A 14,534-nucleotide genomic window follows, 5' to 3' on the forward strand; every position below is an offset into this window, starting at 1 on the left:
TGAAAATACTCCTAATGTGTTGCCCTCTTCATGAAATTTTATCATTTACTTTTCCCATTGGTTAACTGCCTCCTGGTGTAACCCAGCCACACTGGCCGACGGGACCACCTCATCGCACGGTATGACGTGCCCTGTTACTAAATGATTTCGTCTACGTGGAGATTGTCTGGGGATTTTTCGCTGTTGGTTGCAGTTACGAGTTATTGTTGCATTAAATACTCACCCAACGTCTCGAGCTTGGTTCCCGCTTCACTCTTAGCCCTTAACACTTCGTCTTTTCATTGTTCTGGATGGTTCTGCTGTTGAATGTTTCGGTGATGGTTTCTGACGCACAGTCACTGTTCTATGTAGCCGTGGTGTCTTCCGGTGTGTATGAACATCTCCCTTCAGTTCGGCTGTGGAGTTATGGACAATCCTGCCTGGTGTGTTGGTGTTGCTCTGGACCTAACGTGCTTGTATGACTTCGTTTTCTCTGGTAAGTTCCTGGTTATTCCAATTGTAACTGTGTTGTTAAAATTTTACTTGGCCCATCAAGGAATGGCTTCTGGTTATTTTTCTTCTGTGTTAGTATAACCCACTTGCATCTTTCATGGTTTTTCAATCTTTGCTTCACGAATTCACTAACTTCTATGGTCTCAGGGAAAACTTTGGTGGTCGCTCAACGGCTTGAACAGGTAACAATACCCTTGCTTCAATTTACTCTCATACTGGAATCGTTACCCAACAATATTACTCCTTCGGTCTACAGTTTTTTGTACAAATCTTTGTGCGATGTTTCTACTTCTCGGATTCGGCTCTGCACACTTAGGTAAGCTACAGTAGTTCTTGTCCCGAATTATTGGGTATGATTTGCCCAGGCTTGTTTCCAGTAACTTGATTTGTGTATTAACCTTCGGATTTGTTTCTTTTGTAGGTCTATGATTACGACTTGGGCGTGCGGCTCCCGTCTCCTATTCCACAGGGAAAACCTTTCGGTAGGCCCTGAATCTTCCAATTTTTGGAATATGAAGAGTTCCATAGGATAACGATCTCGGCTCGTCGTAGTTGGTCTATAGATATCGCTTCACTATAATTTTGTCTTTGCTGGTAGCTATACTATGTTGTTTTCGTCGACGTCGGTTAACAAGAGGGTTTGTGGTTGTTTATAAACCCCGTCGAGGGTTTCCAACTCTCATACCAATCACAGTTATTTATTTGATTTAGTCGTTCTATGGGAATGAGAACCAGTGATGTATATGTTTCATTTAACAATATAAATGATAATGCTTTTTTTCAACGAATGATTTTCAATTTAGATAATACAGGGAAAAACAATGTGTATTTGAAATACCTCTGTATTTGGTCGCTTCCTGTGTAAGGTTATCGCTGTTATGTGGTCGTTCTGTCCTGTTCCCAGGCCATCCTTTCCTTTCTGTAATCTCCCTTTGCTGTAGGCGAATGTCTATTCAGGGTGAACACCAAATGTGTGCCAAAAATTAACAAAAGGATCACGCTATCCGTGATATTCCTCTGTTTATCATGTATCAAACTGTTGCATACACGTTAACCAGGTTACAGTAATGAACAATGAAAAAAATACTTTTGGATGGACAATGGTAGAAGGTCATGTCTCTGTAATGTTATTTTTTATTTCTTCAATTTGGATTCACCGAACCCCCTATTCGTGTTACATCTCTATTTTTACATCCTTTTGTTACAGTTAATTTGTAGTTATGTAAAACTGCCATAGGGTTCAATTAAACGAACTTATTATGGTTAACAACTTCTACTTGTTTATTTCTACACAACTAACCTAAACAGTTTGTCATCTTTTTCCCAGATCGACAAAACCATTTCCTATTTACGGTTCAGTCCATAATAATTCTAAATGTCTAACTAATTTGCAACTTAACGCATCGACTCCTACAGTAAACAAATTAATTAAAAGAAACTACCTGATGACTTTCAAAAAACAAACATTCCATGTAATCAACAACTTTCAAACCTGGCTGAGACTTCACCCGGTCATGGCGAGCTAGATGCTCCTGCATCAGGCTCCCGAGGCAAAAAGAGATCATGGCTCCGGTCCATGAGCTTCTCGACTGAAGTTCTTGTTTGAGCAATCTGCTTGGCATCAAGCCACGAGCTGTCCTCAATTGGACGGTTCTTCCACTTGACCAGGTAGTGCAAGTAGTCCTTCCGCCGAGTTCGTCTAACCACCTGAGTTCGTTACAACGTATAGGGGCTATACTCAGTGAGGAGGACAGGCCGGTGGCATTCTTCAGCGAGAAGTTAAACGAGAGTAGGCAGAAATACTCATCGTATGATAAATTTTATGCTGTTGTACAGGCATTAAAACACTGGAGGCATTATTTATTGGTAAACGAATTCGTGTTATATTCAGATAATTCTGCACTAAAATACGTAATGCAGTAGCACAAACTAAACCACAAACATGCCAAGTGGGTAAAGTATTTGCAAAGTTTTAATTTTGTACTGAAGCACATTAGTGGGCAAGCAAAAAAGGTGGCGGACGCGATGAGTAGGAAGGTTCTACATCTTCAGGAAAGCACTATACAGGTGCTGGGATTTGAGCACTTACGGGACCTATACCAAACAGACACAGACTTCAGGGAAGTCTATGAGGCGTGTCAGAACCCTTTGGTGAGGAACAACAGTCCTTGGTCGGACTATAATTTATAGGAGAAGTTGTTGTTTAAAAGCGGACAGTTGTGCATACCTGATTGCTCGATGAGGGAGAATATTATTCGCGAGAAACATAGTGGAGGTTTGGCCAGACACTTCGGCATGGATAAGACCCTTGAGCAGCTTAGTCACTTTTATTATTGGCCAAAAATGCGACGAGATGTGCAACGTTTTGTGACCAGATGTAAGGTGTGCCAATTGGCAAAGGGACATAGCCAGAACACGGGATTGTATGCACCGTTACCCATTCCAAGCAGGCCATAGGATTTCGTTAGTTTAGATTTTGTCTTAGGCCTGCCGAAAATGTAGTGAGGATATGACTCAGTAATGGTAGTGGTGGACAGATTCTCAAAAATGGCACATTTTATACCTTGCCGGAAAACCAGTGATGTCACACATGTGGCCCACTTTTTTTTCAATGAAATTATTAGATTACATGGATTACCCAAATCCATCCTTTCGGACAGAGACGTGAAATTTACGGGACACTTTTGGCGTACTTTATGGAAGAAAATGAATACACAACTAAGCTACAGTTCTGCGTATCACCCGCAAACCGACGACCAAACTGAGGTTGTAAATGGAAGTTTGGGAAACCTGTTGCGTAGCCTAGTCGGAGAGAATTCACGAATGTGGGACCGGATGCTAGCAGAGGTAGAGTTCGCTTATAACGACTCGCCTAATCGCAGCACAGGTTTCAGTCCCTTTCAGATTCTGTATGGCATGCACCCTCGTGGAGTGCACGAACTTTGGGATCTGGGATTACAGGAGCGACGAAGTGCGGACGGAGAAGATTTTGCTAATGCAATGAGGGATTTGCACGAACAGGTGAAGACAAAGTTACAGGACAACGGCTTAAAGTACAAACAACACGCACATCTAAAAAGGAAGGAAGTATAGTTTGAAGTGGGGGACGAAGTCCTCGCACACTTAGGCAAAGAACGTTTCCCTAGGGGTATGTACAACAAACTGAAGTATAAAAAGGTGGGGCCTTACAAAGTCTTGCGAAAGTTTTCAGCTAATGCCTATGAGATACAATTACCGCTCGAAATAGGCATTTCACCTATCTTTAACGTAGTCGATCTTTTACCGTACACGGCTGACCCCAAGGAAAAGGAGGAAGATGCACTCATACAATCTACACGAAGCACCCAGGAGGATGGAGAAGCTTGGAAGAGACAGATTCCTTACATTCACCCGCCCGAGATCGAAAGCATCCTCGAAACTCAGGTGGTTAGACGAACTCGGCGGAAGGACTACTTGCACTACCTAGTCAAGTGGAAGAACTGTCCAATTGAGGACACCTCGTGGCTTGACGCCAGGCAGATTGCTCAAACATGCACTTCAGTCGAGAAGCTCATGGACTGGAGCCATGATCTCTTTTTGCCTCGGGAGCCTGATGCAGGAGCATCTAGCTCGCCATGACCGGGTGAAGTCTCAGCCAGGTTTGAAAGTTGCTGATTACATGGATTGTCTTTTTTTAGTCCCCAGGTAGTTTCTTTTAATTAATTTGTTTACTGTAGGAGTCGATGTGTTAAGTTGCAAATTAGTTAGACATTTAGAATTATTATGGACTAAATCGTAAATAAGAAATGGTTTTGTCAATCTGGGAAAAAGATGACAAACTGTTTAGGTTAGTTCTGTAGAAACAAACAAGTAGAAATTGTTAACCATAATAAGTTCGTTTAACTGAACCCTATGGCAGTTTTACATAACTGCAAATTAACTGTAACAAAAGTATGTAAAAAGAGAGATGTAACAGAAACAGGGGTTCGGTGAATCTGAATTGAAGAAATAAAAAAACAACATTAGAGAGACAGGACCTTCTACCATTGCCCATCCAAAATTATTTTTTTCATTGTTCATTACTGTAACCTAATTAACGTGTATGCAACAGTTTGATAAACGATAAACAGAGGAAGATCATGGACAGCGTGATCCGTTTGTTAATTTTTGGCATACAGTGGGTGTTCACCCTAAACAAACATTCACCTACAGCAAAGGGAAATTACATAAAGGAAAGGACAGCCTGGGAACATGACAGAACAACCACATAATAGCGACAAGCTTACACAAGAAGCGACCAAATACGAAGGTATTTCAAATACACATTGTTTTCCCTGTATCATCAAAAATTGAAAATCATCCATTGAAATGAAAGCATTATCATGTATATTGTTAAATGAAACATATACATCACTGTTCTCATTCCCATAGAACTACTAAACCAAATAAATAACTATGACTCGTATGAGAGTTGAAAACCCTCGACAGGGTTTATAAACAACCACAAACCCTCTTGTTAACTGACGGCGACGAAAACAACATAGTACAGCTACCAACAAAGACAAAATTATAGTGAAACGATATCTATAGACCAACTATGACAAGCCGAGACCGCTATCCTACGGAACTCTTCATATTCCGAAAATTGGAAGATTCAGGGCCTACCGGAAGGTTTTCCCTGTGGAATAGGAGACAAGAGCCGCACGCTCAAGTCGTAACCATAGACCTACAGAAGAAACAAATCCAAGGTTAATACACAAAGCGAGTTATTGGAAACAAGCCTGGGCAAATCATGCCCAATAATTCGAGACAAGAACTGTTGTAGCTTACCTAAGTGTGCAGAGCCGAATCCGAGAGGTAGAAACATCGCACAAAGATTTGTACAAAAGAACTGCAGACCAAAGGAGCAATATTGTTGAGCAACGATTCCAATATGAGAGTAAATTGAAGCAAGGAAGGGTATTGTTACCTGTTGGAGCTGTTGAGCGACCACCAGAGTTTTCCCTGAGACCATAGCAGCTAGTGAATTCGTGAAGCACAGATTGACAAACCATGAAAGATGCAGGTGGGTTATACTAACACAGAAGAACAATAACCGGAAGCCATTCCTTGACGGGCCAAGTAAAATTTAACAACACCGTTACAGTTGGAATAACCAGGAACTTACCAGAGAAAATAAAGTCATACAAGCACGTTAGGTCCAGAGCAACACCAACACACCAAACAAGATTGTCCATAACTCCACAGTCGAACTGAAGGGAGATGTTCATACACGCTGGAAGACACCATGACTACAAAGAACAGTGACTATGCGACAGAAACCCTCACCGAAACATTCAACGGCAGAACCATCCAGAACAATGAAAAGACGAAGTGTTAAGGGCTAAGAGTGAAGCGGGAACCAAGCCCGAGACGTTGGGTGAGTAATTAATGCAACAATAACTCGCAACTGCAACCAGCAGCGAAAAAATCCCCTGACAATCTCCACGTAGACGGAGTCATTTAGTAACAGGGCACGTTGTATCGTGTGATCACGTGGTCCAGTGGGCCAGTGTGGCTGGGCTACATCAAGAAGTTTGGGCATTTCATATTGGATCACGAGGTCGACTTACTAGACCTTGACCCTCACAACACAAATGAGGAGTACAAGGTTTAACCCGCTTATGCCACTAATATTGCTTTACTTTTCAATTACAAATGTATAAAAGTAGCCCAGCTATGAATTTGGTGTCCTAGGTTTCAGTGTAGGATTAGTGTAGAATTAGGTAAGGTAGATTGAATGAAATTGTCCTCCAAAATTAATTAGCAATCATTCAATAGCAAATTTTCAAATGGAAAGTTGATCTTATTAGTTTTTTCTTTAAAGATTGATATTGATATATTTTAATCACAAACCTAAGAAGTGTTTAGAGTGATATAATTTCTTCTTGTGTAATTTTTTTATAAATGCAAAATTTGAAAAAAAATGTTTGCATCACAAAGATAAAATTGACAAAAAGAAATATAGGCCAAATATAAAATAATAACATGACTAGAAATGCTTAAAAATGTTTTAACCATGAAAATTTATTTCTTTTCATTTACATATTGGTTGACATTGAAATATTTTACTTATGAAGTATATTGGTTATATTAATAAGTTCCATGATAGGTTCCTCCATGATTAATAAATTTAGAAATTATAGCTGATGTTTTGAAATGTATTTTTATTTTTAAAATTTAAAATGCATTATATTGTAAATTGATTACAAGTAAAATAAATGAAGTGAAAATATAAAATTGGGTTTTTAATAATAAATATAATATTAATTATTATTAATATGGTTCTTATATTTATATTAATATTATTGATAATAATATTAATAACATTATTTTCTTAATATTATTGAGAATTCATATATGTTCTTAATATGGGCTTATCGTCGTTTATCAACCACATTTATTAATGTGGTTGTACTTGTTAATATTTGTGTGAGTTTAAGTTTGGATGGTGAAGATTAAAAAGAGAACAACCATTAAATGTAAAATAGGATACAATTTTTATTTTTGTAAATTATGGTTCGAATTATGTGTGAGTTTTTTATTTTTATTTTTTTAAAAGCTAGTACAAAAAGATTCTATTAATATATAAACAATTTTACATGGATAGTATGAGAATTCAAGATGTTGGTTATCAAAACCAGAGTCCCAATATTAACATCAGTTACAACCATACTCTATGAGTAGAGCCAAAAAACTATAACCAGGAGATGATAATGAAGGACCAGGGCAGCTCCAGTGCCATGAAGAGACTATGCCACTAGAAACAAATGAGGGACACTATCCTATACGAGATATAACATAATTACAAGATTGTTCCAACATAAGAGAAATTCCCTGCAAACAAAGCTATTTATAGATGCCATTAGAAATCTCAAAAGTTGGACTACACACTATTTGTGATAGAATAAAGCACAACACATCCCATATCAGCCACTTTGCCTCCATCTACAACATTGAGTGAGAAGAGAGATATACTAATATAGACCCTCAATAAAATTGTAACAACATTTTCTAGAAAGGCAAGGCTTACTTAAATTGACAAAACTAGGCACTAGAAATCCACTTCAGTATGATATGATCACTGGTGAAAGAGGAGATGTAGCAGATGGAGGAGAAGTAGTGGTTGATTGTGTATTGATGAAAGCAAGAGGCCATGGGAGTTCCTTAGATTCTGATTATGAAATGACATATTTCTCCACTCTGCACACACATGAAACTATATCATCAAGGCAAAAAGGAACATTCTTGACCATTCTCTTCATATCTTCTTGACTTGCAAGTTTTTTGTATTTATCCACCTTCTTATCTCACAAGACCAAGCGAAAGAGTGTATCCAATTGTTGGTGGACTGCAAGTGAGTGTAAGAAATGCAATCTCTTCTTCCTAAATTTCCGTAGATCAGGAACCCATTTGACATCTTTGACACCCACTTCGAAATTAGAGAAGTGAAGCTTATCACCAAACTCTCTTGACTGAAGATGTTGAATTTCCTTTCATACCTCCAAAGGGAGTGAGTCAAAATAAGATGTTATTGAATTCCATTCAAATAGTTGCCGACAATGAGAAACTGAACCACTTGCCCCCCCCCCCCCCCCATTGACTTTCCATTCTCTGTCGAGGAGGCATTATCAAAAAGGTGAGCAAATAAACAACACAAACCAACCACTATAATGACGAACAAGACAATGCCCCAAAAAGTGGGCTATTAGCCTAAACCACCATGCTAGTAGTTGGATGGATGGTGAGAGTTTAAGGTTGAATGGTGAATATTAAAAAGGAGGACAAGGATTGAGCATATCTCCACTGCTCAATCTAGAATCTCTCATCCAATTCCTATATAAGAAAACTATTATTTTATTCTTTTACGTTACTTATTTTTCTTATGTGATTATAAATATATAAAATAGGATACAATTTGTATTTTTCTAAATGATAATTTGTATTATTATGTGATCTTAAAGTTGGATGCTGGAGATTGAAAAGAAAGACAAGGATTCAACTTCTCCATGATTCAATATGGAAACTCTCATCCAATTCTTAGCTCTCATACAATTTATATCTATGGAATTTGAATATTTATATCTGCAATTAAGAAAAAAATATCGAAAGTCTAAATATACAATCAGAATAATTCGAAGTTTAATATATCAATATTTTTTTCTTCCTTACCTATATTTTTTATTTTTTAAAAAATTGAAAACATCACCAAACGACAAAGTTTCTATAGAGGGAGGCACTTTTGATTTGTTTGATATTATGATGCTAGCAAACCAACCTTTATTTGATATTCTACATAGTTTTTTAACTCAGTTTCTTTTATCTAATTGTATGAAAAATTGGAAACATCACCAAAAGGAAAAGTTGTTATAGAGGGAGGCACTTTTCGATTTTTTTGATATTATGATGCAAGCAAATAAACCATTATTTGATATTCTAAGTAGTGGAAATTTGTTTGATATGCTGGCCATATTAATTTGGGTTTGACCAATGTCTTTTGCAAATTTTCTATAGTTTAATATTGCAGATTGAAATTTATTATTTTTGTTGGGTGTGGAACCTGGTTATCTTCTTTATTCAAAGGTATCGCCGTGTTGGACTTCATTTCCTAGCTGGGTGGAAACCTTGTCCATTTAATCACCATTCTAAGCTAAAAATAGATGTAAAATTTCCTTGTAAAATATTGTAATTTGGTAGTCAATCTGGGCCATTCATTAGGTGGATGATCTGACGGTAGAAGTTATGTTTAATTTAGGGTTTTTTTCCCTAGAAGGAAACCCTAGGTTTATATGAGGGAATTAAATTGTGGATGTGTATTATTATTTTGAGCAAGAAAGAGAGAGGAGATTGTGTGAAAGCGAAGAGGAAATTACAACGAATCTATTGTAGATTGTATCTCTTCATTTTTTAGATAATATAAATGAAGGACTCGTTGTTTCTTCATGGACCTAGATCAAATTAGGTGAACAACATATATATGTGTCTCTCTTATTTTATGTGTTTTCCGAGTTTGTGTTTTTGTAATATTTTATGTGTTTCGTTCCTCTGTAATATATAAATTTCCAATAACCTGTATCAGAGTTGAAGGTCTATTTGGCTGAGAAAATCATAGGAAGGAAGGGTTCCTAGTTCGAGTGGGAGCAATGGCGGAAGACGGTAGGTTGAGGGTTGAGAAATTTAATGGCCAAAACTATCAGTTGTGGAAAATGTAGATGGAAGATTATATGTGTCAGAAAGATATGTAGCTACCATTGAGCAGAAAAACAAAGACGCCGATAAGTATGATAGACGCAAAATGGGAGATTCTCGATAGAAAATCACTTGGAATAATACGGTTGTGCTTGGTAGCTTTGGTAACCTTTAATATTTCAAAGGAAACGATAACACAGGGTTTAATGACGACATTTTCCAAACTATATGAAAAACATTGGCCTCAAATACAATATTTCTTAGGAAGTGGTTGTTTAATATGAATATGTTAAAACGTGGACCTAGTGTTGATCATTTAAATGAATTTAATATGATTAATAGTCAGTTAAGTTCTGTAGGAGTAAATTTTTATGATGGAATTAGGTGTTTGTTAATTATATGCTCATTGCTAGAAAGTTGGAATGGTTTAGATACGGCTATTAGTAACTTTGTCTCTGGATCTAGTACTTTAAAGTTTGATGACGTTGTTGATGCCATCCTTAGTGAGGAAATGCGATGAAAAAGCTTCGATGAGACATCAGGTAATGCTTTGACTGCAGAGACTAGGGGAAGAAAAATAGAAAGAGGAAAGAGCCCATGATATCAAAATAAGTCAAGGAAAGGAAAATCCAAGTCCGGGCTAGGGATAATGTGTTGGAAATGTGGGAAGAAAGGACACCTGAAGAAACACCGTAAGTTTCAGAAGGGAAAAGAAGGAGACGCACAACAAGAAAAAAATCATAAAGCGAATGTGACAGGTGATGTGTTGCAAGATGATTGATTCTTTCATTAGAAAATATTATTGATGTCTGGGTGGTAGATTCAGGGGCCTCATTACATGCCACACTTGATAGGAAACATTTTCATGATCATTTTCAAGGAGATTTTGGACAAGTTCATTTAGGTGATGGTAAAACCTGCAAAACATTGGAATGAGTAAAGTTTTCATAAAAAAATAGAATGGAAAACAATGGATTTTGAAGGAGGTAATGCATGTTCCAGATCTGAAGAAAAATTTAATTTCAATACGGTAGTTGGGAGGTGAAGATTACGTAACTACTTTTACAGATAAAACCTGGAAAGTCACTAAAGGAGCCCTGATAATAGTAAAAGGACAAAGGTTGGTACATTGTATTTATGCAATGGAATTTCTAATTATGTTAATGCTTCTCCACAAGAGCAGATACAACATTGTGGCATCATAAGCTTGGGCACATGAGTGAGAAGGGATTTCAAATTATTAACTCAAGAAATTTGTTGCCAGGTTTGAAGCATGTTGATTTGGATTTATGTGAAAATTTTGTTTATGGAAAACAAAAAAGTGTTAGATTTCTTAGAGTTGGGAAACATAAGAAGAGCGAAAAATTAGAGATTGTGCATACAAATATATGGGGACCTGTTCAAGTATCTTATCTCAGTGGCTCTTGTTATTATGCTACTTTTATTGATGATGCAACAAAAAAACCCGGATTTATTGTATTCGAAATAAATTTGATGTATTTGATACTTTCAAAAGAAATGGAAAGCCTTGGTTGACAACGAGATAGGAAATAAGTTGAAGTGTCTCAGATGAGAAAATGGAGGAGACTATTACAGAAAAGAGTTTGATGAGTAATTTTCAGAGCATATAATTCACAAATAGAAGATAATTCTAGGAACACCACAGGAAAATGATGTATCAGAAAAGATGAACAAGACAATCATGGAGCATGCAAGGTGCATGAGATCGCATGAAGGGTTGCCTTTACAATTTTGGGCAAATGTTGTAGATATTTTTGATTATTTAATAAACAAAGGGCCTTCAAGATCCTTGGAACATGGTATTCCATAGGAGGCATAGACAAGTAAAAAGGTAAATTACTCATTTTAAATTCTTTCGATTGTGAATCCTTTGTCCACATTAATAAAGAAAATAGAATAAATCTTGAGGCAAAATCAAAGAAATGTACCTTTATTGGATATGGTGTTAATGATTTTGGTTATCACTTATATGATTATGAAATTCACAAAATAATTATGATTAGAGATGTCATATTCAATGAAATGGTCTTGTATAAGGATGAGATGCACGAAAAGAAACATGAAAAAGAAAACAGAGAATACACAATGCTTGATGAGATCACAGAAAAAGTAAAGGTGTCTGAAAATCATAACGATCAACAACCATAACAAAAACAACTACCACAACAACAACAAGCACCTCAAACACCTAGAAGTGGTGTTAGAAGATCTACGAGGATAAGTAGACCCCTTGAATGATACTATCATTCATTATATTATGTATTGTTGACTGATTCTAATGAACCAGAATGTTTTGAAGAAGCAATGCAGGTAGAAACCAGGAAGAAGTGGGAGCTAGCCATGAAAGAAGAGATGGAATCCTTGGTACATAACTAGACTTGGGACTTAGTTAGTTTGCCTCCAGGTAAAACAATACTGCAGAATAAATGGGTTTACAGGTTGAAGGAAGAAGATGGAGGTAGAAAAAGGTATGAATATAAACTTGTGGTGAAGGGGTTCACACAAATGAAAGGCATATAATTTGATGAAATATTTTGTCTTTTTGTCAAAATGACTTCAATTAGAACTATTTAAGTCCAGTAGCAACAAAACATTCACACCTTGAGTAGTTATATGTAAAGAAAAATTTTCTCCATGGGGATTTGGAGGAAGAGATCTATATGCAGTAGCCATAAGGGTATGAGGTCAAAGGGAAGGAGAAAGTTTAGTGTGCATGTTGAAGAAGAGCTTGGATAGCTTAAAACATGATCCAAGGCAATGGTATCTAAAATTTGACAGGTTTATGTCTAAGAAAGGTTATACTAGATATCACTCTGATCATTGTGTTTATCTGAAAAGGAAAAATTATAACAACTATATTATATTGTTATTGTATGTAGATGAAATGCTTGTTGCAGGGTTTAGCATGCAGGAAATGAATGTGCTAAAAGGAAAATTGGCAAATTAATATGCAATGAAGGATTTGGGTGTTGCAAAAAAAATCCTTGGTATGAGAATAACTAGAGAGGAAAAATCTCAAATTAACATTGTCTCAAGTGAGTACATACAAATGGTGTTGGAAATATTTAATATGCGGAGTGAAAAACCAATTAATACACTTTTGGATAGCCATTTCAAACTAAGTAAGGAGATGTGTCCCAAGACTCGGGAAAAGATGGATTATATGTCTAAAGTTCCATATGCATAAAAAATTGGAAGCTTAATGTATGTAATGCTTTGAACAATGCCTGATGTTGCACATGCAGTGGAAGTTGTAAGTAGGTACATGAACAATCTAGGAAAATAACATTGGATGGAAGTGAAGTGGATTCTTAGGTATTTGAGAGGTACTGAAAATCAAGCATTATGATTTGGTGGTTCGAACATTTCTCTACAAGGATTTGTTGATGCAGACATGGTAGGTGATAAAGATAAGAGGAGGAGAATCACATGGTATGTGTTTGTTGTAGGTGGAACAAATATTAGTTAGGTTTCAAAAAATGCAAAGTGTTGTTGCACTTTCAATGATAAAAATGGAGTATGGTGCTGCTACAGAGGCTAGTAAAGAAATGATTTGGATGAATTGGGTAAGGTGTAGGAGATGGGAAAGTTATACAGTGACAACCCAAGTGCCATTCATCTTGCAAAGAACTCAAAATTTCATTCCAAGGCTAAACATATACAACTCAAGTACCATTTCATACAATCAGTGTTGGACGATGGACAGTTGAAGCTAGAAAAGGTATACACTAGCAAGGATCCTATGATATGTTAATAAAAGTTGTAACCAGGGAGAAACTGAGATTCTGCTCAGTTTCAATTGGTCTTCAAGTATGATGATGAAGATGAGAAACAACCAGGTCCAAAGTGTTGAAGCATTGTCCAACAAATGAAGTAGCAATGGATTTGCTATAATCAATCTCCAAGTGGGAGATTGTTGGGTGTGGAGCCTAATTATCTTCTTTATTGATAGGTATCACTGCATTGGACCCCAATTCCTAACAGGGTGACAACGTTTCCTGTTTAATCGCTGTTAGGGGGTTCCTAGGGGGGCGGGGTTAATGACAATTTTATGAGCCCCCCTAGTGGGGGTTTGGGGGCAACACCCTCATAGCTAAAAAAATATGTAAAATTACCTTGTAAAATATTATAATGTCGTAGCCAATATAGGCCATTCATTAGGCAGATGATCTAAAGGTGGAATTTATGCTTAATTTAGGGTTTTTGTTCCCTAGAAGGCAACCCTCAGTTTATATGAGGGAATTGTATTGTGGCTTTGTATTATTATTCTGAGCGAGAAAGAGAGAGGAAATTATGTGAGAACGAAGAGGAAATTACAACAGATCTATTGTAGATTTTATCTGTTCATTTTGATGGATAATATATAGGAAGGACTAATTGTTCCATGGACATAGCCTAAATTGGATGTACAATGTATATCTATGTCTCTCTTGTTTTATGTGTTTTCTAAGTTTGTGTTTCTTCAATATTTTATGTGTTTTGTTGCTCTATACTATATAATTTTCTGACAATTTTTAAACAACAATTTAATTTATTTATCTTCAACTTGATTGGTTGGTGGTTTATTTTTTAATTATATCAATAGTAATGTTTTCATATCTTTTTAGTCCCTGCCAACGTGACTCTAGCAATCCATTTGCTTTTGACTAGCCTCATTAGTTGAGCTTTGGCCAATATGTTTTCTAATGTTTGACTTCTTCACATATATAATCTTGATGATGAACCACGGAGGATGGTTTGAAACGTCGATACATAAAACAATAAAACACAATGGATCTGGAAGACATAAACACACAAAATGTAGATTGCAGAAG

The 14,534-nt window shown here is 36.6% G+C and overlaps 2 protein-coding genes across 4 annotated transcripts; one reads left to right on the top strand and one right to left on the bottom strand.

Annotated features, from left to right (window-relative positions):
- The first annotated feature begins 259 nt into the window (after positions 1-259).
- On the top strand, positions 260-1,586 carry LOC149242669 (uncharacterized). 2 transcript variants are annotated; one of them, XM_089367708.1, is made up of 3 exons: positions 260-475; positions 640-808; positions 914-1,586. In XM_089367708.1, the coding sequence occupies exons 1-3, from the start codon at positions 373-375 to the stop codon at positions 1,023-1,025; spliced, it is 384 nt and encodes a 127-aa protein (XP_089223834.1). In that variant the 5' UTR covers positions 260-372; the 3' UTR covers positions 1,026-1,586. The 2 variants fall into 2 exon arrangements, with proteins under 2 accessions (XP_089223834.1, XP_089223835.1); XM_089367709.1 differs by having other exon boundaries at positions 640-674.
- Positions 1,587-4,905: 3,319 nt separating this feature from the next.
- LOC149242670 (uncharacterized) lies at positions 4,906-5,812 on the bottom strand. 2 transcript variants are annotated; one of them, XM_089367711.1, is made up of 4 exons: positions 5,639-5,812; positions 5,441-5,475; positions 5,302-5,362; positions 4,906-5,197 (listed from the first exon to the last, which is right to left on the bottom strand). In XM_089367711.1, exons 1-4 carry the CDS (start codon positions 5,739-5,741, stop codon positions 5,133-5,135), a joined length of 264 nt encoding a protein of 87 aa, XP_089223837.1. In that variant the 5' UTR covers positions 5,742-5,812; the 3' UTR covers positions 4,906-5,132. The 2 variants fall into 2 exon arrangements, with proteins under 2 accessions (XP_089223837.1, XP_089223836.1); XM_089367710.1 differs by having other exon boundaries at positions 5,302-5,475.
- Positions 5,813-14,534: the final 8,722 nt, after the last annotated feature.

This window comes from Pinus tabuliformis, chromosome 8 (genome assembly GCF_031772625.1).
Source record: "Pinus tabuliformis cultivar Carrire ecotype Pingquan chromosome 8, CPIR1, whole genome shotgun sequence".
Classification (NCBI taxonomy): domain Eukaryota; kingdom Viridiplantae; phylum Streptophyta; class Pinopsida; order Pinales; family Pinaceae; genus Pinus; species Pinus tabuliformis.

Bases quoted from the DNA above. Each gene is read 5' to 3' on its own strand.
- LOC149242670 (XM_089367710.1), bottom strand. From the start codon at position 5,741: ATGAACATCTCCCTTCAGTTCGACTGTGGAGTTATGGACAATCTTGTT. The intron at 5,476-5,638 runs GTAAGTTCCTGG...CTATGGTCTCAG, and splicing joins GTATGACTTTATTTTCTCTG to GGAAAACTCTGGTGGTCGCT. The intron at 5,198-5,301 runs GTAAGCTACAAC...TTTCTTCTGTAG, and splicing joins ATTCGGCTCTGCACACTTAG to GTCTATGGTTACGACTTGAG.
- LOC149242669 (XM_089367708.1), top strand. From the start codon at position 373: ATGAACATCTCCCTTCAGTTCGGCTGTGGAGTTATGGACAATCCTGCC. The intron at 476-639 runs GTAAGTTCCTGG...CTATGGTCTCAG, and splicing joins GTATGACTTCGTTTTCTCTG to GGAAAACTTTGGTGGTCGCT. The intron at 809-913 runs GTAAGCTACAGT...TTTCTTTTGTAG, and splicing joins ATTCGGCTCTGCACACTTAG to GTCTATGATTACGACTTGGG.